Raw genomic sequence first — 27,710 nt, 5'->3', positions numbered from 1 at the left:
ATCACAGAATCACAGAATTTCTAGGTTGGAAGAGACCTCAAGATCATCGAGTCCAACCTCTGACCTAACGCTAACAGTCCCCACTAAACCATATCCCTAAGCTCTACATCTAAATGTCTTTTAAAGACTTCCAGGGATGATGACTCCACCACTTCCCTGGGCAGCCTGTTCCAATGTCTAATAACCCTTTCAGTGAAGAAGTTCTTCCTAACATCCAACCTAAAACTCCTCTGGCGCAACTTTAGCCCATTCCCCCTCGTCCTGTCACCAGGCACGTGGGAGAACAGGCCAATCCCCACCTCGCTACAGCCTCCTTTAAGGTATCTGTAAAGAGCAATAACATCACCCCTGAGCCTCCTTTTCTCCAGGCTGAACAAGCCCAGCTCCCTCAGCCACTCCTCGTAGGACTTGTTCTCCAGGCCCCTCACCAGCTTCATCGCCCTTCTCTGGACCCGCTCAAGCACCTCGATGTCCTTCTTGTAGCAAGGGGCCCAAAACTGAACACAGTACTCGAGGTGCGGCCTCACCAGAGCCAAGTACAGGGGGACGATCATCTCCCTAGTCCTGCTGGTCACACTGCTTCTTATGCAAGCCAGGATCCTGTTGGCCTTCTTGGCCACCTGAGCACACTGCTGGCTCATATTCAGCCGACTATCAACCATAACTCCCAGGTCCTTCTCTGCCTGGCAGCTCTCCAACTACTCATCTCCCAGCCTGTAGCTCTGCTTGGGGTTATTGCATTTTGTATAGCTTCTGTGACATGTATGGCTTAAACATGGAATAAGAGCTTAAAAATCCCAAGTCTAAATATTAAGACATCTGCTACTAAAACTCAAATATATAGTGAAGAGTTTGCTGTGTACATTGACTCTACATTATGACACAGATATTATGTCTCACTCCCCAAATGTTTCAGTTTGAGAAATGTAAGATAATTATTTCAAGCAAAATTTTTACATTTTGAAATGAAGAAAGAACAAGAGGGACTCTTAGGTCTTGGCTATACGGGCTGTTTCCTATCTGGAAAGGCTTTCCAAACTGCATGGACAGACGTTCGTCACATTTGGGCTGGTAAAACAGTCAAAGAGGGCAAAGGGACAAAGCACGATTTTTTCTTCTTGACAATAAAGGAAATATTTTTGCCTATGGAGTAGATGATGCATTTTGTGCATCCTTTTTCATGTAAAAACAGAGCATATCCTCCCCACTTTCCCTGCTCTGCACAGTAGTTAAATGTAATGACTTAATCTGTACTTTGTTTTTATTATGGAAAAGTTCTTCCAAACATTTATACAATATTTTGTGATAAATTTTTCAACACATAGCTGACAACTGGAGGGGTTCACAACAGCTGTAGAGGTTATACAATGAGGTGAGAATATCTCTAAATGATGAATTTAAATTGCCTCCACTCTGTGGATCTAATTGGATTGTTACAAATCCTGCAGTAAAATCTGGAAGATTCACATATTCTTACACTGACCACTTTGCCTTAATTTGCTTTTTTACCACATCTAAATTATATAACCCTCTTTTATTTGTTTCTGGCTACTCAGTGGGGATTTGAGTACCATCACTTTATCAAGAGCTTAATCTGATAACCATGGGATTTGAGTGATCTTTGCATCAGTATCTGCATATCTAACCTCTTTCCTTGACTTAGAATCAATGGGATTTTAGGACAGTATTACGTTTTTTTTTCCAGTATTTCATAAAACTTGCCTTTATTACTCTTTCCAAAGTTGGGTTATCTGTAAATCTATCCTTCCACCCGCATATCTGAAATGCTGTACTGTCAGCTTAATAGGTCATCAAAATATATAGTGGTATTAAAACTCTGTAGTTTTGCAGTAGGAGGTATAAATGCAGCAACATGGGTAATTTCTGTGTAGAAGGTTTGTAATTCCATCATAGCATAGCTTCTTCGTTCACGTCTTCTATCAATTATGATAACAGTTTGTTTGCCCTTTTGTGTTACCTAAGAGGGGCAAAGAATTGTTGAAAATGCTGCTTTTACGATAATTTTGTAGACTTTCCTCTCTCCTTGACTGTCAGGAAATCTTCTAAAAAGCTTCTGATTCTGAAAATGAATGATTTTCTGAGCAAGAAAATAAAGTGTGGAGTTGCTTGTAAAAATATAGCAAGGCTTGCTGTCTCACTCTTTCTGAGTCTAATCCCATCTATCTTCATTTTTCAAGCATTACTTTTCCAATAGTGGTACTATTTTATATAAACTAAGAAATACTGAACTATTGTGGAAAAAAATAATCTTCCTCTTGCCACTTAAATCTTTCATTATTCTAATTGTTGTTACTTTTGCATGCAAGAGCTCTTCAGAAACTTGAACAAAATGTAAGCTTAACTGAGGAGAGCTGAATGCAGATCTCCAACATAACACATGACTTAAACTGGCAGAGTTAAGGTCCACACATGCTCCTTTAGACTGTAAGAGAGTATCCAAGCAGAAGTCAGCTAATAGGCCTTAAATTAGGGTGACAGAGCTATGGTATGTAATTACATGAATCTACTTTCATTGAAGTCAGTGGAAAGGAATTGCATCAGCTTCAGGAGGAAAAGGTGTTAGCATGTTCTACATGTACCTCTCTTGTTTTCTTGTACTCTTCTAATTGGGCAGTACTCTGTTCTGCAAGTTTGGTGTACAAGTTGAACATACAATTGATTTTAATAAAGTTAGAAGAAAGATTTATTAGGTTGGCACCTGCTATATTAAGTTTTATTTGGAACATGAGTGAGAGGCACTGGCAAAAATCCTTTGACTTTACTGAAAAAAAAAAAAAATAAATAGAGGAAGAAAGGATTTCTGGGTTGTCAAAATAGCTGTTATGCTAGGTTGGATAATACTGTAATGTGTATGGATGGCTCTGTAGTGTTCCAGCTGTTTTTTCATCAATCTGATCACAGCCCAGGCAGCAGCAGCAGGGTACCTCCTAATTCCACAGTAAATGACCCATATCTGTTTGTCTTTAATCAGATTGCTCCCTTAATTATTCACATCACTTAGAAACTTTGGTGGAAAGGCATGTGGGCTCTCCTGTTCTGTCATTGCCTGATATGGGGAAAACCTACATGTGGGAGAATGGGGTTAAAATCAATTGTTCTGAAAATTGTAATCACCTTTCAGTGGAAGATACGTTGTAACATTCATGCCAAACCAACAGTGATAGGAACAAACTAACCTTTCGCACAGGCTTTCTGTTCCCTTTTGCAGAAAAATGACTGCTGCTTCTTTAAGTCATGAGACCTCATGTTTGCTGTGACAGCTTTCCAATTGTTAAATAAACTCTGACCACGAGCAGCTGTCAGGCAGATATTGCACTACAGGCTTCAGTTAAAAGGAGTACCAGACAAGCATTTCAGTGCCTAGAGGCTCTTGTTATTTATTTATTTATTTATTTATTTTAATGCAATGAGATAATATGATTCCTTAATAAATAAATAAATAAAATACTTGCATTTTAAATGTTCTGCTAAATTTTTTCATGAAAGCTTTGGGATTGTTTGGGATTGTTTGCAGTTCAGGAATACGGATTATCTAAAATGTATGCTGCAAAGACACTTTTGTCTGGTGGTGAGGTGGGAGAAACGAGATGCAGATGTTAGACCCTAAAGTAATACTTATAATAATATTTAAGATGTTGTTGGAAGGAGAGGGTAATTATATAAAACTTCCTCAGAAATTTAGAATGCTATTTGATTATTTGTATTTCTGACAGTAATCTAGAAAAAAAACCCTCCTAAATAATTAGTCTTTACATTGGACCCTGCTGTTGTCCAGACAAGTAAGAAAAAGAAAATTTCCACTACAGAAAGTCCAGTAGATGAAGATAAATATATGATAAAAAATGCCTTTTAAGGTAAATGCCCAATCAGGATTGGAAGAAGCATTCTTACTTATGTTCAAGTTATAGATGGGGAGAGAAATTGCTGTTAAGTTGGAATGAAGGTGGACTTCTTCCTATTCCATTTAAACAGATGTTTTCTAATGTAATCTGCCTAAAATTCAAGCATGTAGCCTAGCTGTACTGGGGATCCTGGACCAGGAATCTAAGTTGTCTGGAGTTCTAGCAGGGGCAATGGGGCAGCTCTGGAGGTGTCTTTCTCCATTAACTGTAGCAGAAACCTTGTTCAAAACAAAAGAAAAATAAAAAAGGAACAAAAGTAACACCAGTCTAGGCAGCCAGATTCTAAACAGGATGAATCCTGGGCTAACTGTGTGGAAGCAGGAAGTCTAGAGAATATATAAGAAGATTTTATTGAAAAATAAAGTATATATTTGCAAATGAAAGAGGAAAACATTCCATATTTCATTTTCAAGTAATAGAAATATTAAGTAATAATAAGTAATTTGTGTTTTGAAAAGTAACTTCCAACAGTAACTCAAGGTTAACTAACTAATTAATGTATTTTCTCACCATTCCAGTTTTCTTCAGGGACAGAAGGGAATATATCCAGTAAAAAACAAAGCAATGGGAAATGAAAAAAGTCAATTTAAAAATCAATCCTCCCTGACTTTTTCTATCAACCCTTCTTAGAAATAACACCCAGATTTTTTATAGCTGAAATGGATCATAAAAAATCTCAGTGTGTTCAATTATTTATTTTATCCTTTTGAAAATGTTTTTGGGTAATCAGTTTCACTTTTTCACCTTTTGTATACCTCATTCTTTCACAAAGAAAAACAGAAAACATACTAAAATGGTAGATTATTTATTATTATTATTATTTATACTTGTGTTTATGAGTTGATACTGTTCTACAGATACATGTGACGGACTTAAAACTGTGGTAAACAATATGCACCATAAAGGATGACTTCTGTTAACATACTGATAACATAACTGATTTCTATTTTGTAAAAGACTAAATATTTGTAAAATATAAGGGGTTTGTGAGATTTCAACCAGATAATTAATTTATTTTTTATCTTACTCTGGAAAGGAAAGTGTGGAAAATAAGATTTAGGAATATTAGGACAATGATGGAAGCAGTTATAACAGTCAATGAAAATGTAATCAGTCTCTAAATCCTGTTATATATCACTTTCATGTTACCATGTTAGAGATGTAGGATGTGAATAAGCAAAGAAATAAGACAGTAAGAGTATTCTTGGTGATATGATGCAAGGGGAAGAACAACTACAGACTGTTGACTCATTACACCTATAGCCTTTGTTGAACCTCCACAGAAAAGCATCAACATTAAATTGACGGGGTATTCTCATTATATGGATTGGAGACAGGTAGCAAACTGACTAAATGGTACAGCAGACATTCACCGAAGAATGGTAAAATAGCCCAGAGATTGGTCAAATCTATGTAAAAGGTAGGTAGGAGAAAATAAGTACACCATGTCCGAAGCAGGTTGCTATGTCTGCTAGTTGTGTCTAGGCTAACTCTCATTTTAAAATGTCTCATTCTTGTCAGTGGCTTGTTCCACTAGCACATAACAACTCTGAGGGTGAGTTCATACATGGACATTTTTCTACCATGTTCCTAAATCTTAATAGTCCCACAAATAATGAGGAATGTCAATTAAAAAAAAAAAAAAAAAAAGAAAAAGAGAGAGAGAGAGAAAGCTGTTCAGTTATTATGGATGAAGGGAGCTTTTAAGCACCTTTTAAAATATCCTCTCCATCTGGAGGTTTTTCCGTTAGCATACTTGGTCTTGTAAGCATTTGATAAAATGTTGAAGCCCTGCAGCAGATTTCTGGTGGGGGCACTGGAGCTCACACCTAAGAACAACCACACTTTTGGGGGTCTCCAGTCTTTTTATGCATTCTGCTAGTGCTCCTTGAATTTCTGAAGATCTGCAAAGAGGCTGGGAGAAGTATCAATTTAAGAAGCAGGTTGAACCAAACCCTCTTTTCATGCCATGGTATGGTAAAGACAGATCAGTAAGATTTTCATTCAAGACACTTATCCAAGCCCTTCTAGTACACTCTCTATAGTTTCAGTCCTTTTTAAGTGCCAGTGGACTTGTCCTAGTAAGGTTTCTTTTCTTTTTTTTTTTTTTAATTCTGTGTTTCCTTACAACGCTCATGAAGCATTTTCATTACAACGCTCATGATTCTGTGCATATACTTTTTCCTCATGGAGAATTAACTATTTTATACAGTAGAAAGATTCCTGTAATGCTTTAGCACTATTTTACTTAGAAGCATTCATTTCAAAGTCTTTTTTTAGAAGTCTTTTAAAAGCGGTCCCAAATTAGAAAAATACCTGCAAGCTAAAAAACACATTCATGCAAATCTAGATAATTGCAAACTAAATGAGGTCTCCTCTTGCACTATTGATTTGGCATATGTAGTGGTTTAATGTATATAATATTTTCCCCCAAATTTCAGAATTACAACTTGATGTTCTGCCATCTGGGCTAGAAGTCATTTGCAGGACATAGTAACTACTCCACTTTCAGCTAAGGGAGCAGAAAGACAAATGTCTGGCTTTGTGATGGGTGATTTTTGTCATCTGTATATGTGGAGTGATGCTCTGACACTTGTCAGGGAGCATGGAATGAAGCATTAAAAACAAGGATGAGATACTGTATATACAAAAGTATTGTATGTAGCAAATATCAAGCTAATATAAAGTGTTATAGTGGCAGTCTAAGGGTTGAAGTAATGTGGGTAGCTTGAGCAGGGAGATATTAATCAAAATGTTTCTCTTTTGTTCTGTTTTGTACACTGCCAGCAAAAAGACTTCAATTCTCACACCATGAGCTGTGAATGGATGAGATTATCATTAGTGGTTATAACTGGCAAAAAAAGTTTTAGAGTATTCTTTGTTACAACACTGAAAATGTCTGGTGCACAGACAAGATTTTAAAGAACAGACAGTCTTCTGAACAGTTTCTAGCCTCTAGGAACTAAGTCAATTGAAATTGCTTGGTGATGAACTACACTAGTGAAATAATGTCAATTATGACTTTTTTTCCTCTTTTTTTTAATTTTTTTTTAAGATGTAATTTTTATGCATCTGAATACTCCTAGCATCCAGTTAGAAAACAATGGAAGTGCTGTACAGACAGCTTAAAATCACTGTTCTTTATCCAAAGATTTGGAAAGGAAAAATAAAAGATATGACACAATAGAAAATGAAAGATACGACACAATAGATAAGTGTCAGACAAGCCAAGTGAAGGTCTGGAGACAGAAGATGAAAACAGCAGTATCAAAGGCAGAAACCATGGTTAATGAGAATCCATGGTTACAACTTGCCAGTTGCTTAAGCATTTTTTGTAAGGAATGCTGAGTCATAGTTATAAGGCTCTCTCCTAGGTTGCATGAAACCAGAGTTCAGTTTCTGATATAGATTTTTTGTAAAGACCTTGAAGACACGTTGAACTAAACTTTCAAAAAGTTCTTGTTTACTTTGTTAGAGTATTTTGCTTGTGGTGTCTCAAAATAGGATTCACAAAAGACTGTGTATTGATTGGGGAGCCACCCAATATTGACTGAGAAGAAGGATTTGTTTTATATCTATGTTGTGGTTTAACCCGGCCGGCAGCTAAACACCACACTCGCTCACCCTCCCTCTCTGGGATGGGGGAGAGAAATGGGAAAGTGAAGCCCGTGAGTTGAGATAAAGACAGTTTATTAAGACAGGAAAATAATAATAACAATAATAATAATAACAATAATTATGATAATAGTACTACTAATAATAATGTGTACAAACAAGTGATGCACAATGCAATTGCTCACCACCCGCTGACCGATGCCCAGCTTAACGCCGAGCAGTCTGGCTCCCCTCCCCTGGCTAGCCACTCCTATATGTTGTTAGCATGACGTCAGATGGTATGGAATACCCCTTTGGTTAGTTTGGGTCAGCTGTTCTGTGTCTGTCCCCTCCCAGCTCCTGCTGCACCCCCAGCCTGCCCGTTGGTAGGACAGAGCAAGAAGCTGAGACGTCCTTGGCTTGGTTTAAGCACTGCTCTGCAACAATTAAAACATTGGGGTGTTATCAGCACTCTTCTCATCCTAAGCCAAAACACAGCATTCTACCAGATAGTAGGAAGAAAATTAACTCCGTCCTAACTGAAACCAGAACAATCTAACATCTTATATCTGCCATTTTTACTAAACTCAGTACCTTTCTGTTAGGTGGTTCCCATTCCTACCTGCACACAGATAATTTTGAGCTGCCAGAAGGTCCTTCATGATAGAAGTCAGACATGAATCTTCTTTTGCATTTGGATGACTAATCTCTTTCTTCTAAAGCATGATGAAGGATCATTTAATAAAAGTCCCAAGTCACGACTCCATGATACAGTCTGTGACCTTTCAAGATATTGATTGTTTAACACAAAATGTATTAATAATGGTAGAAAGAAGGACTAAAACCAATCCTCCATATTCCTTCTTACTCTTCCAAATTTTCGACGTTGCAGCAAAAATGGAGTCTCTCTTATTGCTTTCTTTCCTAATTACATGTATAATCTTTTAAGCAGCCATTCCCAATGTATCACATTAAGACTAGGAAATGGCTAGGATAAATACAAATATCTGTTCCAGGTTTCAGAGCTGAGAGCAGTAATAATGACAAGCGTGATATGATAGATGAGATGGAGAACAAATTTTCTGGCTAGGCAAGCTACACCACTTTCTTCTGTTACTGGAATAAGCATAGATCTCACAGGAGTACACTTGTGCCATGACTCGTTTCCTGCTACAAAATGTGACATTGCATGTAAACATAAAAACTGTATTGGATCCAATACTTTTCCAAAGAGTCATGTTTACAGGGCTTAGGGAGCCAAGTGTGCACAGCAACAGCAGCCAGGAGCAGGTGCCTCTTGCCAGAACAACTCATGCCACCTATGCCTGTGGCTGCCTGTCCTACTTCTTCTTCCTTGGAGTGTCCAGAAAAGGGCTGCAGGCCAGATTTATTCTGTTTTGTCAGCATGCTTCCAGTTGTTGTTTTTCTCTGCTTGTTCTATCTGTTGGCAGAGGGACCTCAAGCCCATACAGAAAGCTGTTGCTCTGAATGAGCTGTAGGCCAGGCAGGTTGTCCTGGTGGGCAGTGCACAGGCTCTGTTGTAGTGGTCTTTGTTACAGCTAGTAATAGTTATGATGGCATGTTTGGTTTACAACAGATGAAGTGTGGTGGCCACACCAGAAAACTGTATGAGAACATTCATCCTGTACAGGTCATCAAGGTTTGGTAGAAGCTCTGTTAGATGAAATAATAAATAAATAAATAAAAGGGAAAAAAAAAAAAAAAAGGTAAATTAGGCTCTATTGCATTTGGAAACAGACCTCAGAACTGTTAGCAGGAGTCTGCTGTAGTGATATGGTAGGGAGAGTGTCTGGAGAGCACCAGGCATACTCCATCTGCTGAAAAATAGATGAAAAAAACACATGGCTTAGATTTTAGTCAGTGAAAGAGAACACTATTAGGATGTAGATTGTTTTGGTTGTCGTGGTTTAACCCGGCCGGCAGCTAAACACCACGCAGCCGTTCGCTCACCCTCCCCCCTCCCTCTCTGGGACGGGGGAGAGAAATGGAAAGTGAAGCCCGTGAGTTGAGATAAAGACAGTTTAATAAGACAGGAAAATAATAATAACAAAATAATAATAACAATAATAACAATAATAATAATATGGTGATAATAGGGAAAATAATAATAATATGTACAAACAAGTGATGCACAATGCAATTGCTCACCACTCGCTGACCGATGCCCAGCCTAACCCCGAGCAGTCCGGCCCCCTCCCCCCAGCTAGCCACCCCTATATATTGTTTAGCATGACGTCAGATGGTATGGAATACCCCTTTGGCTAGTTTGGGTCACCTGTCCTGGGTCTGTCCCCTCCCAGCTCTTACTGCACCCCCAGCCTGCCCGTTGGCAGGACAGAGCAAAAGGCTAAGATGTCCTTGGCTTAGTATAAGCACTGCTCTGCAACAATTAAAGCATCGGGGTGTTATCAGCACTCTTCTCATCCTAAGCCAAAACACAGCATTCCACCAGCTACTAGGAAGAAAATTAATTCTGTGCTAACTGAAACCAGGACATCTATCCACCCCTTATTCCATACCATTTATGTCATGCTCAGGTTACACTCTTTTCCATACATTCTAATTAGTCACCTATAGTAATCATGGTAGTGATAACATACAGTATAATATACTATTTAACATGGTACAATTCAGTTCATGGGCTATTCTCACCCAGTATTAAATCTCCTTGAGGTACACACCGGACCTCTCCGTTCTTTTGCATCACCCACCAAGTGTATCCAGGTCCCTGAGCGAAAACAATTCCACGAATAGGTTTGCCTTTTCCTGAGGCAGGAGTAGCCCAGACTGTTTTACCCAGCATATTTTTTACATGCACTACAGGAACTTTATCCCCATCTACAGTACGTAACAGGTTTGATTGGGCAGGTCCAGCTCGGTTGGTAGATCCCCTAGTATTGACTAACCAGGTGGCCTTTGCCAAATGCGTATCCCAGTTTTTGAACGTCCCAGCGCCCATTGCTTTCAAGGTAGTCTTTAACAGGCCATTGTATCGTTCAACTTTCCCGGAGGCTGGTGCATGATAGGGGATGTGATACACCCATGCAATACCATGTTCTTTGGCCCAAGTGTCTATAAGGTTGTTTCGGAAGTGAGTCCCATTGTCTGATTCTATTCTTTCTGGGGTGCCATGTCGCCATAGGACTTGCTTTTCAAGGCCCAGGATGGTGTTCCGGGCGGTGGCATGAGGCACAGGATATGTTTCCAGCCATCCGGTGGTTGCTTCCACCATTGTAAGTACGTGGCGCTTGCCATTGCGAGTTTGAGGGAGTGTGATGTAATCAATCTGCCAGGCCTCTCCATATTTATATTTCAGCCATCGTCCTCCATACCAAAGAGGCTTTGACCGTTTGGCTTGCTTGATTGCAGCACATGTTTCACAGTCATGAATAACCTGTGCTATAGCGTCCATGGTCAAGTCCACCCCTCGATCACGAGCCCATCTGTATGTTGCGTCTCTACCTTGATGGCCTGAGGTGTCATGGGCCCATCGGGCTATAAATAATTCACCTTTATGCTGCCAATCCAAGTCCACCTGAGCTACTTCAATCTTAGCAGCCTGATCCACCTGCTGGTTGTTTTGATGTTCTTCAGTAGCCCGATTCTTGGGCACATGAGCATCTACGTGGCGTACTTTCACAGCCAGGTTCTCTACCCGAGCAGCAATATCTTGCCACAATGCAGCAGCCCAGATGGGTTTGCCCCTACGCTGCCAGTTGTTTTGCTTCCATTGCTGTAACCATCCCCACAGGGCATTTGCTACCATCCATGAATCGGTGTAGAGATAGAGAACTGGCCATTTTTCTCGTTCAGCAATGTCTAAAGCCAGCTGAATGGCTTTCACTTCTGCAAACTGACTCGATTCACCTTCTCCCTCAGCAGCTTCTGCAACTCGTCGCGTAGGACTCCATACAGCAGCCTTCCATCTCCGATGCTTCCCCACAATACGACAGGACCCATCAGTGAACAGGGCATATTTCTTTTCATTCTCTGGCAACTGGTTGTACAGTGGGGCTTCTTCAGCACGACCCACCTCCTCCTCTGATGATATCCCAAAGTATTTGCCTTCTGGCCAGTCCATGATCACTTCCAATATTCCTGGGCGACTGGGGTTTCCTATTCGAGCCCGCTGAGTAATCAGTGCAACCCACTTGCTCCATGTAGCATCAGTTGCATGATGCGTAGAGGGGACCCTTCCCTTGAACATCCAGCCTAGTACCGGCAATCGGGGTGCTAGGAGGAGCTGCGCTTCAGTACCGACCACCTCCGAAGCAGATCGAACTCCTTCATATGCTGCCAATATCTCCTTTTCAGTTGGAGTATAGCGGGCCTCAGATCCTCTGTATCCCCGACTCCAAAACCCCAGGGGCCGACCTCGAGTTTCCCCAGGTTCTTTCTGCCAGAGGCTCCAGGTGGGGCCGTTCTCCCCGGCTGCAGTGTAGAGCACATTCTTTACATCTGGTCCTGTTCGAACTGGCCCAAGGGCTACTGCATGGACTATTTCCTGCTTGATTTGTTCAAAGGCTTGTCGTTGTTCAGGGCCCCACTCAAACTCATTCTTCTTACGGGTTACTTGGTAGAGTGGGTTTACAATCAGACTGTAATTTGGGATGTGCATTCTCCAAAACCCCACAACACCTAGGAAAGTCTGTGTTTCTTTTTTGTTAGTTGGTGGAGACATAGCTGTTATTTTGTTGATCACATCCATTGGGATTTGACGACGTCCATCTTGCCATTTTATTCCTAAAAACTGGATCTCTCGTGCAGGTCCTTTGACTTTATTTTGTTTTATGGCAAAACCGGCTTTCAGAAGGATTTGGACTATTTTCTTCCCTTTCTCGAAAACTTCCTCTGCTGTGTCACCCCACACAATAATGTCATCGATGTACTGCAGGTGTTCAGGAGCTTCCCCCTGCTCTAGCGCAGACTGGATCAGCCCATGGCAAATGGTAGGGCTGTGTTTCCACCCCTGGGGCAGCCGATTCCAAGTATATTGGACTCCCCTCCAAGTGAAGGCAAATTGTGGCCTGCACTCTGCTGCTAGAGGGATGGAGAAAAATGCATTAGCGATATCAATTGTGGCGTACCACTTGGCTGCCTTCGATTCAAGTTCATACTGAAGTTCCAGCATGTCTGGCACTGCAGCACTCAGTGGTGGCGTGACTTCGTTCAGGCCGCGATAGTCCACTGTTAGTCTCCACTCGCCATTAGACTTTCTCACTGGCCATATGGGACTATTGAAAGGTGAATGGGTCTTGCTGATCACTCCTTGGCTCTCCAATTGACGAATTAGCTTATGGATGGGGATCAGGGAGTCTCGGTTAGTGCGATATTGCCGCCGGTGCACAGTTGTGGTAGCGATTGGCACTTGCTGTTCTTCGACCCTCAGCAACCCCACAACAGAGGGGTCCTCTGAGAGACCAGGCAAGGTAGATAATTGTTTAATGCCCTCTGTCTCTAAGGCAGCTATACCAAAAGCCCACCGGAACCCTTTTGGGTCCTTGCAATATCCTCTTCTAAGATAGTCTATGCCAAGGATACATGGAGCATCCGGGCCAGTCACAATGCGGTGCTTTTCCCACTCATTCCCAGTCAGACTCACCTCAGCCTCCAATACAGTCAACTGCTGAGATCCTCCTGTCACTCCACAAATATAGATGGGCTCTGGTCCTTTATAGCTCGATGGCATTATAGTACATTGTGCACCGGTGTCTACTAAAGCCTTATACTTCTGTGCGCGTGATGTGCCAGGCCATCGAATCCACACAGTCCAATAAACTCGATTGTCCCTTTCCTCCCCCTGGCTGGAGGCAGGGCCCCCCTAATCCTGGTCAGAATCTTCTTCGTTTCTGTGTTTGAAGGACTGTCTGCTGGAAGTTGGAGCAGCAAACTTTTCGGAGAATCCCTTTTTCCTGATTGTTTTCTTTTGCAACTCACGTACCCGTGCCTCTAGGGTCGCGGTAGATTTTCCATCCCATTTTCTCATGTCCTCTCCATGGTCTCGTAAGTAAAACCACAGGGTGGCACGGGGTGAGTACCCACCATATCGTCTTCCTTGTGTGGGTGAACGCCTACCCCTGACAGCTGAGACACTGCTTTGTACAGGTGCGGAGGAGAATAATCTCTCTTCAAGTTGGTGAAACTTTTCAGAAAGTGTTTTCTCCCAGGTGTTCTCTTTTGGTCGGTGGACACTGGTTGGTTCAGGTGGGGAGGACAATAGATTCTCTTCAAGTTGGTGAACCTTTTCAGAAAGTTTCTCCACAGCTGAGACGCAGGCCTGTAAGGAAGAGGAGAGACTTTCTTCGTACTGCCGGAGTTGTTTAGCCGCTTCATCCACTGTGGGTTCCTCATCCTCTTTCCAGGCCATTATTGCCAATGAGCTGGCATATGATGATGGTGCACTCCGTACAAACTTCCGCCACATGGGTCGTGTACACTTGACTTCATCTGGATCTTTGGATGTTTGTCTCTGGTCTGGATCCTCATAAATCACTTCCCGTACGGCTAATTCCCTCAGGTACTGGATTCCCTTCTCCATAGTGGTCCACTTGCCTGGTAGACATAAAAGTTCTTCCTTGAAGGGATACCTTTCCCTCACAGCTGAGAGGAGACGCCTCCAGAGGCTGGTGGATTGTGCTCCATCTGCAATTGCTTTGTCAATGCCGGCGTCTCGAGCAAGGGATCCCAGCCGCTTGGCTTCCCTGCCGTCTAATTCCACACAATTGGCTCCAGAGTCCCAGCACCGGAGCAGCCAGGTGACAAGCTGCTCACCTATACAGCGACCAAAATCTTTTCGCACATCTCGTAGCTCGCGCTCGTTTAGGCTTCGGGTAGTTACTGTTGATTTTTCGACATCCTCATCTTCCTCCTCCTGAATCCTTGATGGCCCAGCGTCGTCGTCATCTTCGTCATCTCTATACCTAGTTTTGGCAGAAGCCTTACCTGGGTTGGCAGAAGACTCTCTGCGTTCTAAACGACCTGAATCTCTATACCATTTTTTCACCTTCTCTACAGGGGCAGCTTGCACTGCTACTGCTCGTTTCTCTGACTTTGTTACAGAGTCTGCTACAGGGGTTGGAATACCCTCTGCAGGGTCAACTTGCACTGCTACAGCTCGTTTCTCTGACACGGCCACAGGAGCTGGAGCGGCTGCAGGAGCTGGAGCTGGAGCTGGAGCAGTTGCAGGAGCTGGGACTGGAGCAGCAGTAGGAGCTGGAGCTGGAGCGGCTGCAGGAGCTGGAGCTGGAGCGGCTGCAGGAGCTGGAGCGGCTGCAGGAGCTGGGACTGGAGCGGCTGCAGGAACTGGAGCTGGAGCGGCTGCAGGAACTGGAGCTGGAGCGGCTGCAGGAGCTGGAGCGGCTGCAGGAGCTGGGACTGGAGCGGCTGCAGGAACTGGAGCTGGAGCGGCTGCAGGAACTGGAGCTGGAGCGGCTGCAGGAACTGGAGCTGGAGCGGCTGCAGGAGCTGGAGCTGGAGCGGCTGCAGGAGCTGGGACTGGAGCGGCTGCAGGAGCTGGAGCGGCTGCAGGAGCTGGGACTGGAGCGGCTGCAGGAGCTGGGACTGGAGCGGCTGCAGGAGCTGGAACTGGAGCGGCTGCAGGAACTGGGACTGGAGCGGCTGCAGGAGCTGGGACTGGAGCGGCTGCAGGAGCTGGAGCGGCTGCAGGAGCTGGGACTGGAGCGGCTGCAGGAGCTGGAGCGGCTGCAGGAGCTGGGACTGGAGCGGCTGCAGGAGCTGGGACTGGAGCGGCTACAGGAGCTGGAGCGGCTGCAGGAACCGGATCTGGAGTGGCTGCAGGAGCTGGGGCTGGAGCTGGAGCAGAATCCACCGTAGGGGTCACAGTGGCCGTTGGATCTGTCACAGGGCTTGGAGTGGCCGCAGGGTCTGTCACTAAGTTGATAGCAGTATCAATGGCAGCTCGATAGGCATGAGCCAGGCCCCAGCACGTTACAATGATTTGTGTTACTTTGGAACTGCCAGAATCATGACACCTTTTTTTCAAGCATTCTGCCAGTTTTTGAGGATTTTGCCATTGTTCAGGGGTGAATTTCCAACACACTGGGGGTGCCAACTGCTCTAGATGCCTGCCCATATCCGCCCATACTCCCTGCCACCCACAACTATCCTGCCTCCGGGCAGATATCCGGATGAGCTTCCCAAGTAGTTGTTTAACCATAAGCAGAATCTGAAGTGCATTCATGAGGCAGAACAACAAGACTATGGTACTCTGAGTATTCCAGAAATATTCAATATCTTGGAGAGCTATTGTGACAAGCTCAGGGGATAAGAGAGTGGTGAAGGAGGAAGGCAGAGTGACCCAGGAGGATACAGGGGGGGTGAAGGAGAAAGGGAGAGTAAGCAAGTAAGGAAAAATATCCTCCCCTTTCCCCTCCACAGATTGACTCCCTAATGAAAAAAAACAATAGGTATAATTGCTAATAGTTTCCAAGATACAGTTTCCAAAGTACAGAGTCGACGATGTTACTGAATACAAATAACAAGTTAGAGTCATGACCACGTATTTCATCGTCTCATAAGCCATTGCTACAACACACAGCACCATAATGATCTGAAACCAGGGCCCGGAGAGGATAAACAACACGACAGAGAGCAAATACGGAAAATAATGTACTATAATACTCAATTTGGAAAACAGGCGCAGCAGAGTTGAGATTAAAGCAATCAGCATTATGACAAGTGACTATTAAGCAGGTCTAATCCTTACACCAATTTTAGTTTAACACACTCTGGTCAGATCTGCCGTTATCTCAACCTTTCGGGCCCCACGTTGGGCGCCAAAAAGACTGTCGTGGTTTAACCCGGCCGGCAGCTAAACACCACGCAGCCGTTCGCTCACCCTCCCCCCTCCCTCTCTGGGACGGGGGAGAGAAATGGAAAGTGAAGCCCGTGAGTTGAGATAAAGACAGTTTAATAAGACAGGAAAATAATAATAACAAAATAATAATAACAATAATAACAATAATAATAATATGGTGATAATAGGGAAAATAATAATAATATGTACAAACAAGTGATGCACAATGCAATTGCTCACCACTCGCTGACCGATGCCCAGCCTAACCCCGAGCAGTCCGGCCCCCTCCCCCCAGCTAGCCACCCCTATATATTGTTTAGCATGACGTCAGATGGTATGGAATACCCCTTTGGCTAGTTTGGGTCACCTGTCCTGGGTCTGTCCCCTCCCAGCTCTTACTGCACCCCCAGCCTGCCCGTTGGCAGGACAGAGCAAAAGGCTAAGATGTCCTTGGCTTAGTATAAGCACTGCTCTGCAACAATTAAAGCATCGGGGTGTTATCAGCACTCTTCTCATCCTAAGCCAAAACACAGCATTCCACCAGCTACTAGGAAGAAAATTAATTCTGTGCTAACTGAAACCAGGACATGGTCTATTACAAGAAGATTACTTTTATCAAAGAATACTCACGTATATTTTATATTTAATAATATATATTCTGCTTTTTTTTTTTTTCCCTTTTCTTTTAATGTATAACTAAATGCAAGTTCCTCACATGACTATTGAAAAAGTAAGTTCATGCATAAGAGAGGGAGAAAAGGAGAACAGAGAACATATCTAAAGCAGATTCACAGCTGTATCAGGTGGACTTCAGTGTCAACCTATTACATGAGAGTTAATCTGCCAGCCTTTATGTGTATTTGAGATTGTCATAGGTATTTGACATTGATTTGATTGGACTTCTCTTTCTCTCTTCTTTTTGGATTCTTTAGGATAAAATCATGGGTAGATAAGATGCAAGAAGACCTCGTAACTTTGGCACGAACTGCAAGTGGAGTGGACCAGCTTGCTGCGGTGAGTTGGAAGATATGCCTTAGAGTGCAATAACAGGAAGAGTGAAATGAATGGTGTGCATCATCTAGGTATTATGTTCATTTAATTGTAACATAGTAAAAAGACTCTGGGAAATTAAACTCTGTAGTGTTTCTCTTCTACAGTGCTTACTGAGAGAGAAATGAATAATATAGGCATCATTCAATTCTCTCTTTTTGTGTTGCAACACTTTCTTGTTGCTAATATTTAATCAGCTTTGCAGCACTGGACATAAGGCTTACCATTATTGCAACACTCCCACCTTAAATGAGTGCTTTTATGTTATATGTTTGTCAGATAAAGTATCCAGGAAGCAACCGTTCACAGCAGTCAAACATTCTGCTCTATATCAACAAGGGAGACCATTTTTTGGCATATATTCACAGCTGTGAAGCAGCCATTGGCTACAAGAAACAGATGAGAATGAAAATTAGTTATATTCAGCTATTTTAATTTAATACAAAGTGTGTTTTAGGAATGAACTTATTGTTGTAGGAAATAAATTATTGTTTCATTGAGAAGACATTTTTGTGCTATATTTCATTCATAGAGGCTAAAAACACATTCTGAGATGGCAGAACTATGTAGTCACAATTCAGAAAATGTCAGGATTAGGCTACCTAAAAACTTTTTTTATACATCGTCACAAAGTATGCAACTACATGTTCATATATTTCCCTTTCCCTATCCCTGCCCATCCTGATGAAGGAAGGGCTGTGGCACTGCATGTACATGAGGAACATAAATGAAGTTTACAGAGATTATTTTACTTGTGGCCTTTCCTAACATTTGAGTGCTTGATATTGCAAAATAAATAAAAGAGTATTAAAACAGATGCTTTAGATGTAGTTTTTAATCTTAGAAATCCCCAAACGAACAGAAAACAAAATCCTAACTGAAACCAAAATCTTGAAATCCTAGCAAAAAAAGCATTAGATTGATACACATGTGGGTTTCCACAATAAGGTCTCAACAACACAGAAACGTCTATTACTTAATCTTCCTGAAGAACTGTAAGGTTATCCCAGCATGCCCAGCTGATGGAATTTTTTGTAGGTGGATTTCACACATATCTGCTGACAGAGGACAAGAAGGCTTGCGAATCATGTCTCTCTCTACAGGTTTTGGTGAGGAGTTTCTGCTAAGTGGATTCAGGGTCCTTTTTGCTCATCTGTTCTCTGTGTGATCCATTATCCTCCGTACTTGTGGTGCCTCTTTTTCCCCATGTGATGGTTTCACAATGCTAGGTAGCTAAGCTTCACCATGCTGCTCTCTCATTTCTCCTCCTCCAAAGGACAGGGAGAGCTGTGGTCAGACCCTAAAGTTTTGTCTCCACCACTCCTTCACAGTCACTCCCTGCCCCTGCTCCACATGGACGCTGTCCTTCCCGAACTGATCCTGTGGGGGCTTTCACGGGCAGGAGCTCTTTAAGAACTGCTCTGACACGGGTCCATACCATGGGGTCCATACATCAGGAGCAAACTGCTCCAGCACAGGTTCCCCATGGGCAGCAGCTCCCCCAAGACCCCCTGCTCCTGCGTGGGCTCCTCTCCATGAGCTGCAGCTCCGGCCTGGGGCCTGCTCCTGTGGGGGCTCTCCATGGGCCGCAGCCTCCTCCAGGCCACATCCACCTGCTCCACCAGGGGCTCCTCCATGGGCTGCAGCGTGGAGATCTGCTCCATGTGGGACCCACGGGCTGCAGGGGGACAGCCTGCTCCACCATAGGCTGCAAGGGAACTGCTGCTCTGGCACCTGAAGCACATCCTGTGTTCCTTCTACACTCACCTTGGTGCAGAGATGTTTCTCTCACATTTTCTAACTCCTTTCTTCCAGCTGCTGTTGCATGGTAGGTTCTTTTTTGTTGTTGTTGTTGTTATATGCTCTCTCACAAAGGTGCAATGAGCATCACACAGACTAGTAATGCATTCCTTTTGGAACCAACTGGAGCAGGCCCTGATTTAACAGAGGGCAGCTGCTGGACTCTTCTCACAGAGGCCACCCCTGCAGCCCCCCTGTGACCAAAACCTTGCTATGTGAACCCAGTACATCCCACCATCCCCTCATTCAGCGTCATATGTCAGATCCAACATTGGCCTTTCCATTACACATTCCTGCTATGCTGGTTGGGCTATCTTTCATTCCTCCTGAATACATTCTTTGTTTCTGTTCCAGTTTCTGCTGACAAGTATTTTTCTTCACCCTTCCTATCTTTCCCTCCATTACTAGTTCTCAGTCTCAGACATGTAGTTTGTTTCTCCTTTCTTCTCCAGTCTCTTCTCTCCTTATTCTTTGCCTGCCAGTCTGTTGTCTCCTACATCATCCCAATCGTTTATCCTTTGTTCCTCATCTACTTGTCATCTCTTCTTTCTTGCACTGATTAGGCCACAGGTATGATCTGGAGATCACTGGAGAGACCAGAGTAAGTCTGAGTTTTAGTTGTGGAGGAAGCATGATGGGAGTGAGACTGTCTGGTTTGGAATACATCTGCATGTAGGATCTTGGGGATGTAGCTGAAAAATCTCTCCAGTGAAATGCAGTTGTTTTTCGGGCTAAAATTCAATATACAGGAAGGAATAAAAGATCTATCTTTGAAAGAATACTTTATGTTTTTAGTCTACAGTGAAGGAGATATAGAATATTTCAAAGAGAAATGTTTTACAGAGAATTTCTAATTGAGCAAAGCAATGAGATAATGTCTTAACCATTTTGCCTGGCATTTCCATGCAAAGAAAGCATAGTAAAATAAGTAATGAAAAAACAAGAGATTGACACTCTCACTCATATTTCCCCCCTACCCCAAGGAAAATGTTACTTTGTATAGCTAAAATTCATAAAATTTACAGGCTGCTAAAATAATCTTCTAATTATAACTGCTGGGCAAGCATAGTAGCATGCAATGCCACTGGCTATAGTTATAGTATACAATAGTAACATTCATGCTGAAAAAAACATTACCTTTGAATACTGTAGGTAAGTTGCTTTTCCAAAGTTAAAATTTATAGCACAGTTGAAGCAAATCATAAGTTATCCTGTAGGATATTCACAAGAAGGTCAATATTTGCATGTAATTTCAGGATTAGAAGCAAAAAAAAAAAAGGGGGGGGGGGGTAGGTGTTTCAGTGTAAAATAGCTCTCTATCAAAGCCATTTATTTGACCTAAATTGCATGATGTCTTTAACTACCACCAGTTGTTTTAGTTGTTTTTAATTAGCCCTCTTCAAGGGTAAACAGTCTCTCCCTCTTTCCTTCTGTTTGCAGGTAGTTTTCACTTTCACATTTTTGAGCAGCATCATTTCTTTTCTGCTTACTGCCTATTAATGTTTAGTCAGATCTCCTCTGAAATGAACCACAATCTTGCAAAAATGGAGATTACAAGACATTAAAAACAGCATACTTGCATGCCTGTCACTTCTATTCACAGAACTTGCCTTCAGTTGCTTAAAAAGTTGCTTAAGCTTTAAAAATGCTTAACAGTTCAACTGAATTTTCAGCTTTGATTCTGCCTCATTACTTCGACTACTTCCAGAATTCTTTGGACCAAGCCTGTAGTCTTCATGCTTTTGGATAGCTTCAAAAAAAATTTTTTTTATTATTTTTTTTTTTGCTTGTTTACCCTCCTAACCCAAAGCAGAGTGATCAATTCAAAAACAAGGAGCACAGGGCTTCTGCTATAAAACAGTAGATGTGACTTTCTGTGAACAGCTGTAGTACTAGAGTATGTAGTGGTGGAATGTTATTCTTTGGTCAGGCACATATCCAGAAGAAGAAATGTCTTTCCTTATTCTTAAAAAAGTCAGTTTTGATTTGGCCAAGTGATGAGGTTAAAACTCATAAGAAAGACATTTCACAGCTTATAACCATTTTATAGCCTGCTGAACTTCTCCTTAGACTCAGTAGAATAAGTCCCACTGATTCCGGTTCTGCGAAGAACCGTGAGGTGACCAAGATAGCTCTCAAGGTAGCATGTTCACTAATTTCTCAGCTGGAGTGAATTACTTCTTCAGAAGCCAAGGATTTTCCAGTTAGCTGCTGTACCATGCAGGTTTATGGTGTTTCCAAACTTGTTGAAGATGTCTTATGGTTCACCGGTGTTATACATACCTGCACATAAGTTTGATGTTTGTGTCTGTTTATGCAGTTGAAAATTATCCTACACAATGGTCTGTTCTGGAGAACTGTGAAATACTTTCTTCTGGCCACAACAGAGAGGCATAGGAACACTGCCAGAACCCTTGATGTATGTGTTGTATCTTAAAGGAGACTGTAGTGAGGTGGGGATTGGTCTATCCTCCCACGTGCCTGGTGACAGGATGAGGGGGAATGGGCTAAAGTTGCACCAGGGGAGGTTTAGGTTGGATATTGGGAAAAACTTCTTTACCAAAAGGGTTGCTAGGCATTGGGATGGGATGCCCAGGGAAGTGGTGGAGTCACCATCCCTGAAGGTCTTTAAAAGATGTTTAGATGTAGAGCTTAGTGATATGGCTTAGTGGAGGACTGGTTAGTGTTAGGTCAGAGGTTGGACTTGGTGATCTTGGAGGTCTCTTCCAACCTAGGTGATTCTGTGATTTTAGTCTGGGGGAGAGAGAATATAAAACTCAAAATGTAACATCTACTTCCATACAAATAAAGAAATTCAGAACAAAACACCTTCAAAATTAAGCAAGAAAACTGTTATGCGACTGTTTAGTGTCTCTGTAAAAGTTGGTGGACGCAGACATCCAGTGAGAGAACGTTTTTTATCTTTAAGGCGTTTATATTCATCGTGTATTGAATTTAATGGAATCACTTTTATGAAATGAATCCCCTCAGAGAAGGATTCCCTTTTCTTTTTTTCTCTGAAAGATTTCTTACAGTCACGTGGAATCACAATATTGACCTGGTGACTAACAACATTCCTCTTGTTTTGGGGCAGATAATAGAGCCATTGTAAACCATTGCATTAATAACAACTTCTGAAAACATCTTTATGGTGTGGATAAATTATTATATAATCATAAATGTTCCACATAGTGTTAAAAAAGAGAAGATATTTGGGAATTTATGTAGTGATTACTTCAATAATGACTATGTTTCTGAAAATATGAATATGTTTATGCCAATGGAAATTTCATAAACTCTTTTTCTTGTTACCAGTGATAGCAGTAATACCTGTGGTAAGCAAAACTTCCAAAAAGATTGGATTCAAGTGAATGAAAAGTTCTAAATTGAGGCTGCTCTTATCCATAGCCTTAAAAAAAACTATGAGTATAACAGTAGTAGAAGGAACAGAAAATAATTGTGTGTAAGAGATGGAGAGGCAGGTGAGAGTTGAGTGATTTTTTTAAAGTGCACAGAGAAAAAGTTCTTTAATATATCAGTGCTCATCTACTCCTTTGCTAAATTAGTGAGTAAGAAGAGTAAGGACCATGCAGAGAACCCAGATCCAACCAGGTACTGAGCTCGGATTTTCATTTGCCTATTTAGAGTTTTAATACAAGATCATTCTTTCTCTGAATTAGTTGTGGTAGATTGTTAGTTTGGCAGTACATATCAGCACAAATACCAGAGCCACATAAATGTGAGTTCTTTATCAGTAAGACTGATTGTGTTTAAAATTCATTTGCTCCTTGTATCTCTCAAGTCTTACTTATACTGTCTGGGAAAGTCTCAAAAGAGTCTTCCAAAAATAGTTCTTAAGTATATTTTTAAATACTGCTTTTTTTGGACATTAATTGGGAGTTAGAGCAAGATCTGGGAGAATTCCAACTTGGATTTAATACATACGTAATATCTTCATCACAGTAATGTGAAGATTGTTTCAACAAGTAAGGAAGTCAGGATTCAAGATGCCAAAATAATCAGCTGGTTGAAAACTGGCAGAGCTCCACTGACTTCAGTGGATTACTCTGATTTACATTAGTTAAGAATTATGCCTAACACTTGATTTACAATTCAAGCAAGTAAAAACTATTTTTGAGAAGAAAACAGAATGAAACAAAAAAACTTTAACCATTTTTACATAATGTAAAAAAAAGAGGACATAGCTTGATATTGCTGCTGTTGTAGTTGCTGAGATGAAAAGGGTATTGTTGGGTACTTTCAATGATTTAATAGATTTTTTTTTCCCTAGAAGAGCAAAGGGAATGTTCATCAGGTGGTTTTGTATGTACAACAAATTGAGACTTGAAAGCAAGATTACAGGATACACTGTAAAATCTTTAAGGAGGTACAAAATGTCTAACATGCTTCTTTAAATATCTCTTGACAAAGGCACTGCTTAGTATATGCCCTTTAATGGTATAAATGATGTGTTTTAAAATATAAAATAGTAATTGTCATTTAATATATTTTAAAATATAAAATTGTAATTGTCATTTCAGCTTAAAAGGGTTCATGTAACTTCGTCCTACTTGTGAACTCTCTGTGCTGTCAGGCATTATGAAGCTGCTCTGGTAAGAATGATAGCAGTCTGTACAGAGCAAATAGACTTTCAGGGAAAAAAATAAAGAAGGTATAGACAGCACTTTAAAAGAATTTTAAAATCTATGCAGCAAAATAAATATTGAGCATGTATCTTATCTCACTAGCTTCATTTATCTGTAGATCTTAGTAAAGAAAAAATTGCACAAAAAGTTCAAAGTCAAGTTTTTTACCTATGAAGAGTTACCTCAGCATGGTGAAAAAAATAGGTAGAGATCCTATTGAACTACAAGATTAAGTAAATAAGTAGCCACATTTTGATGGAAGTATGCTCGACTTCCATTTTCACATAGACATTTCACAGCAAAGGCCCATGACTGAGCTAATTGACAGCTCTTTTAATCTAATAAACTACAAGTATGCTTTTTATTTCTAGTTCCTAAAATACCTCTAGGGACAAGAGAGAAGAGGGAAGGATACTTGCAGTACACAGAGAGGAAGACCTCAGAGTAGAGAATATGCCTTATAGCAATGCACAAGCCTGTCTGTTCCAACCTGATTGAAGAGAATCCTATTTTACATAAACACTGTATTAAAAATGTGGGTCTGTTAAGAGCTTTGACGTGACAAACATACAGGAGCTTCACTATGACTACTATGGCAAAGAAATGCCATCTTGTACAGTGTAACCTTTTCAAGCAATGGCATAATTGAACAAAACAGCAGTTAGAGATGCTGTTCCAAGGAAATTTAGTCTCTGAATCTGTTTCTTTTTTGGTACATTGCTGCAAAAACAATCCATGCATGATGTTCATAAGGCATGCTATTATTAAAGTCCCAGGAGCTGTAGAGTGAACCCATATAGAATGACTCGGCCTTTAAAAGATATTCATACCAAGATAGAAATACTGTGCCTTCCTCCAAAATGAAACAGAGCTACACATGGGTGTTTGTTGTGTGGCAACAAGTTCCATTCACAGTCAGTCCACCAGCAACTGTTAGATATTTTTTCTTTATTTTCTCTCTTGAATACTATTTTAGAATAATTATCTCTTTCTTGCCGAACACTCAGCCATGGTTCTGCATGAGCACATTTCAGCCATTGCTCAGTGTGAGGTCTATGTGCCTAACACACAGATGGTGGGAGTCAGCTGAAGCACTCAGATTGGCAGCAGATTCCCAGTCCATGCTTTCAGATTTTCACGTCCCTGGATAAGTCCATAGAGTTTATCTGAGATGAGTGACTTTTAAGAGACTGGTCTCTGATTTGAGCTGCCCTGGAGCATGAATGTTCAGGAAGGCTTCCTTCTGCCAGAAGGAATTATAACCTATCAGTAATTTTCTGTTGGACTTATTACAACTTCCAGCAAAGATACTGTTATGTTCTCGAAGCTCCACAGATAGAGGCATGCCACTAACTTTTTATCTGTAGAAGCTGTCATATGCCACTAAATTTTTATGCAGAGAAGCTGTCATATAGAGCTTTCCTTGATCTCTTCATTAACTGTATAGACATATGTGCACGGGGAGACTTTAGCAGCTTTCTTGAAATTAATGTAAAATTTCTATTTGCATGTGTCTTCTCTACTGTCATCATAGGTGGTCTGAAATTCCTGGTGTGAAAGGTGGCTTGACAGACAAGTTGGCAGTAAATGTTTTAATTCTTACTATTTTTCTCTTTAATGAAATGAATTAGTGAACACTTTATATAAATTTTGAATTATTTGGAATTATTAATTCAAGCAATTAAGCCGATACAGAGAATTTAAATTTCCTTTTTTCTTTACTAGCTTTACTCTCTTTTTTTTTTTTTTTTTTTTTCCTTACTGTATTTATCAGGTTGCATTCAGCTTGAATATGGTTTAGCCAAAGGCAAAGAGTTTTGTACCTCATGCTGTTCTCTGATGAACTACCAGATGGACCTAGGGGACATATGGCCACATTCCAGAATATACTACATTCATCCTTGTTAAGGTTGAAGTAATGGAGAGTTTTATAACTAAGAAAAGTGTAAAAGAAATGTGAGATCTTGATTTTTTTTTTTTTGTTTAAAGTAGGTTTGATTTCAAGAATAACATCCCAAATGCAATTAGTTTGCATTTCTCTGAAGGCCTTTTCTATGGACTTTGCAAGTCTGAATTTCATTTGGTTGTTCTGATTGTTATAGATTCTGATTAATTTGTCACTATTTTAACCCTGAATTTTTAGGCACATGACTTCTGATCAAACAGAAATATATTGATGTGAATGTGTGCAGTCTACATCCTTCATCACTCCTGAAACTGGAAAAAAAACAAAACACTAATGTCTCGACAGGTGTAGGCATACCATGGATAACCATGAAGCTGTTCACTGCATGCCCTGTGTGTACTCTCTAGTGCTCTATGAAAGGAAAGCAAGTGTTTAAAGAAGTTGAATATTGGATCAAGGAGTCTTTCATATGCAGGGAATAGATTGTGGCACCCAGTCAGGTTCATAATGGCTGGTCTCAAAAGTCAGAAAGTATTGTATCCTTTCTGTTCTCCTTTTGTTTCTTTTTATTTTCTTTAAGAAAACAGAAGTCTAAAATATTTTTTAACCTCAAGTAAAATAGAGGAATTTTTAGTCATAAAACCTAAACACAACGAAATTTTAAAGTGTCATTTGGAAAAGAAAATTAAAAACAAAACTAACAAAACAAAAATCACAGGTGTTTTGAAATTATTGAAGCATTTCTTGGAACTTCATTGGATTACTGGTTTTATATTAGATGAAAACTCCCTGAGTTCACACAATTTCTATGAGTGGTTCTAGCAAGTCTATAACTGCAGTTTTCTGTGAATGTGCAGTTTCTTACACTGTTTTTCTCAGGAGCAGAAGGAGAAAAATCTAAAAACATGGAACCAACTCTAAATTTTCTTATGCCCTCAGTAATTTATAATGTAATAGATTGTTTATAAGAAATTTGGAATGAGTGAGTGGGCTGAGTATGAGGCTAGTGCTCTGAAACGCCTGAATTGTAAGCATAAATTAGCTATTGTACACCATTTACATTTGTGTCTTTTGCCTCATCCCTAAGGCAAGGACAACAGTTTGCTGTTGGAATGGGGTGTGATGGTGGGAAATGAGTCCAAGATTACTTTTAGAATGGAATCTCTTGACTTGAACATTGTTACGAATGGGTTGTTACAGTGAAACCTAGGAATTTCATGTAATCATTGAGAAGCTGGAATCCGTTTGCAAGAATTTAAACAATATATGAGATAGGTTAGAGTGGTTAGGGATTACCAAAATACAGAAACTGGATTTTTATAATACAGCATTTACAAAGGTATGTCCCATTTGAGTGGTGTACCACTGCCACTGCTATGCTCTACAACCAAATACTAAAGCTGGAAATGTTAAAAATAGAAAGTTAAATGTTAAAATCCTCCAAACTAATTTATTTTGAGTTTACGCATTGCTAACCAATGTCAAGAGGTCAGTAAAATTAAATCACTTTTAAAAATGCAGACTGGAAAATTTGAAGACACATCTGCAAGTTCTCTTTGTAATCCAAATGGAAATTAAGAGACTGTCAAAGCACAGGGAGCCTCATTTATTATTTGCAGATGCTGCTCTCCCTCTGTTCCCTTAGCAATAAACTGGCATTTTGAAGAGTTCCTTCTTCCAGCAGGCAAAATCAGCTGTAAGTCATTAAGAATAGGTGGCTGCATTAAAAAAGCTTCTTCAGACTCAAGGGAAGGAAGGGGTAGCCTAATATTATTGTAGTTTTAATTACTATTAGATGATCTGGATAATCTTTGTGCAAAAAATGTTCTTGGTTCATTTACAGCTTTCCACTGGTTTTAACACTAATAAAAATTGTCCTAAAACTAAGAAAAGCTGTCCTGTTCTTGCCTCACTTTGTGGTCATATACAGATGATGGTTGTAACTAATCAAGAAA

At 40.9% G+C, this 27,710-nt stretch overlaps 1 protein-coding gene and 1 long non-coding RNA gene across 15 annotated transcripts in view; one reads left to right on the top strand and one right to left on the bottom strand.

Moving 5' to 3' along the window:
- The window catches only part of CACNA2D1 (calcium voltage-gated channel auxiliary subunit alpha2delta 1), a 411,227-nt gene that overhangs the window by 48,367 nt on the left and 335,150 nt on the right, over positions 1–27,710 (top strand). For all 14 annotated transcript variants that reach the window (XM_068669921.1, XM_068669927.1, XM_068669923.1 and 11 more), the window contains exon 2: positions 17,286–17,367. In XM_068669921.1, the coding sequence (XP_068526022.1) occupies positions 17,286–17,367 (82 nt within the window). The remainder of the gene's footprint in view (positions 1–17,285; positions 17,368–27,710) is intronic.
- On the bottom strand, positions 17,089–20,491 carry LOC137849856 (uncharacterized). Its single transcript, XR_011092106.1, has 2 exons — positions 20,341–20,491; positions 17,089–19,934 (listed from the first exon to the last, which is right to left on the bottom strand). It is a non-coding gene; the product is annotated as an uncharacterized lncRNA (long non-coding RNA).

The sequence above is a fragment of the Anas acuta genome, chromosome 1 (assembly GCF_963932015.1).
Source record: "Anas acuta chromosome 1, bAnaAcu1.1, whole genome shotgun sequence".
Taxonomy (NCBI): domain Eukaryota; kingdom Metazoa; phylum Chordata; class Aves; order Anseriformes; family Anatidae; genus Anas; species Anas acuta.
Note: the sequence above shows the minus strand (reverse complement) of the source record. Positions and strands in the feature narration are given on the sequence as shown.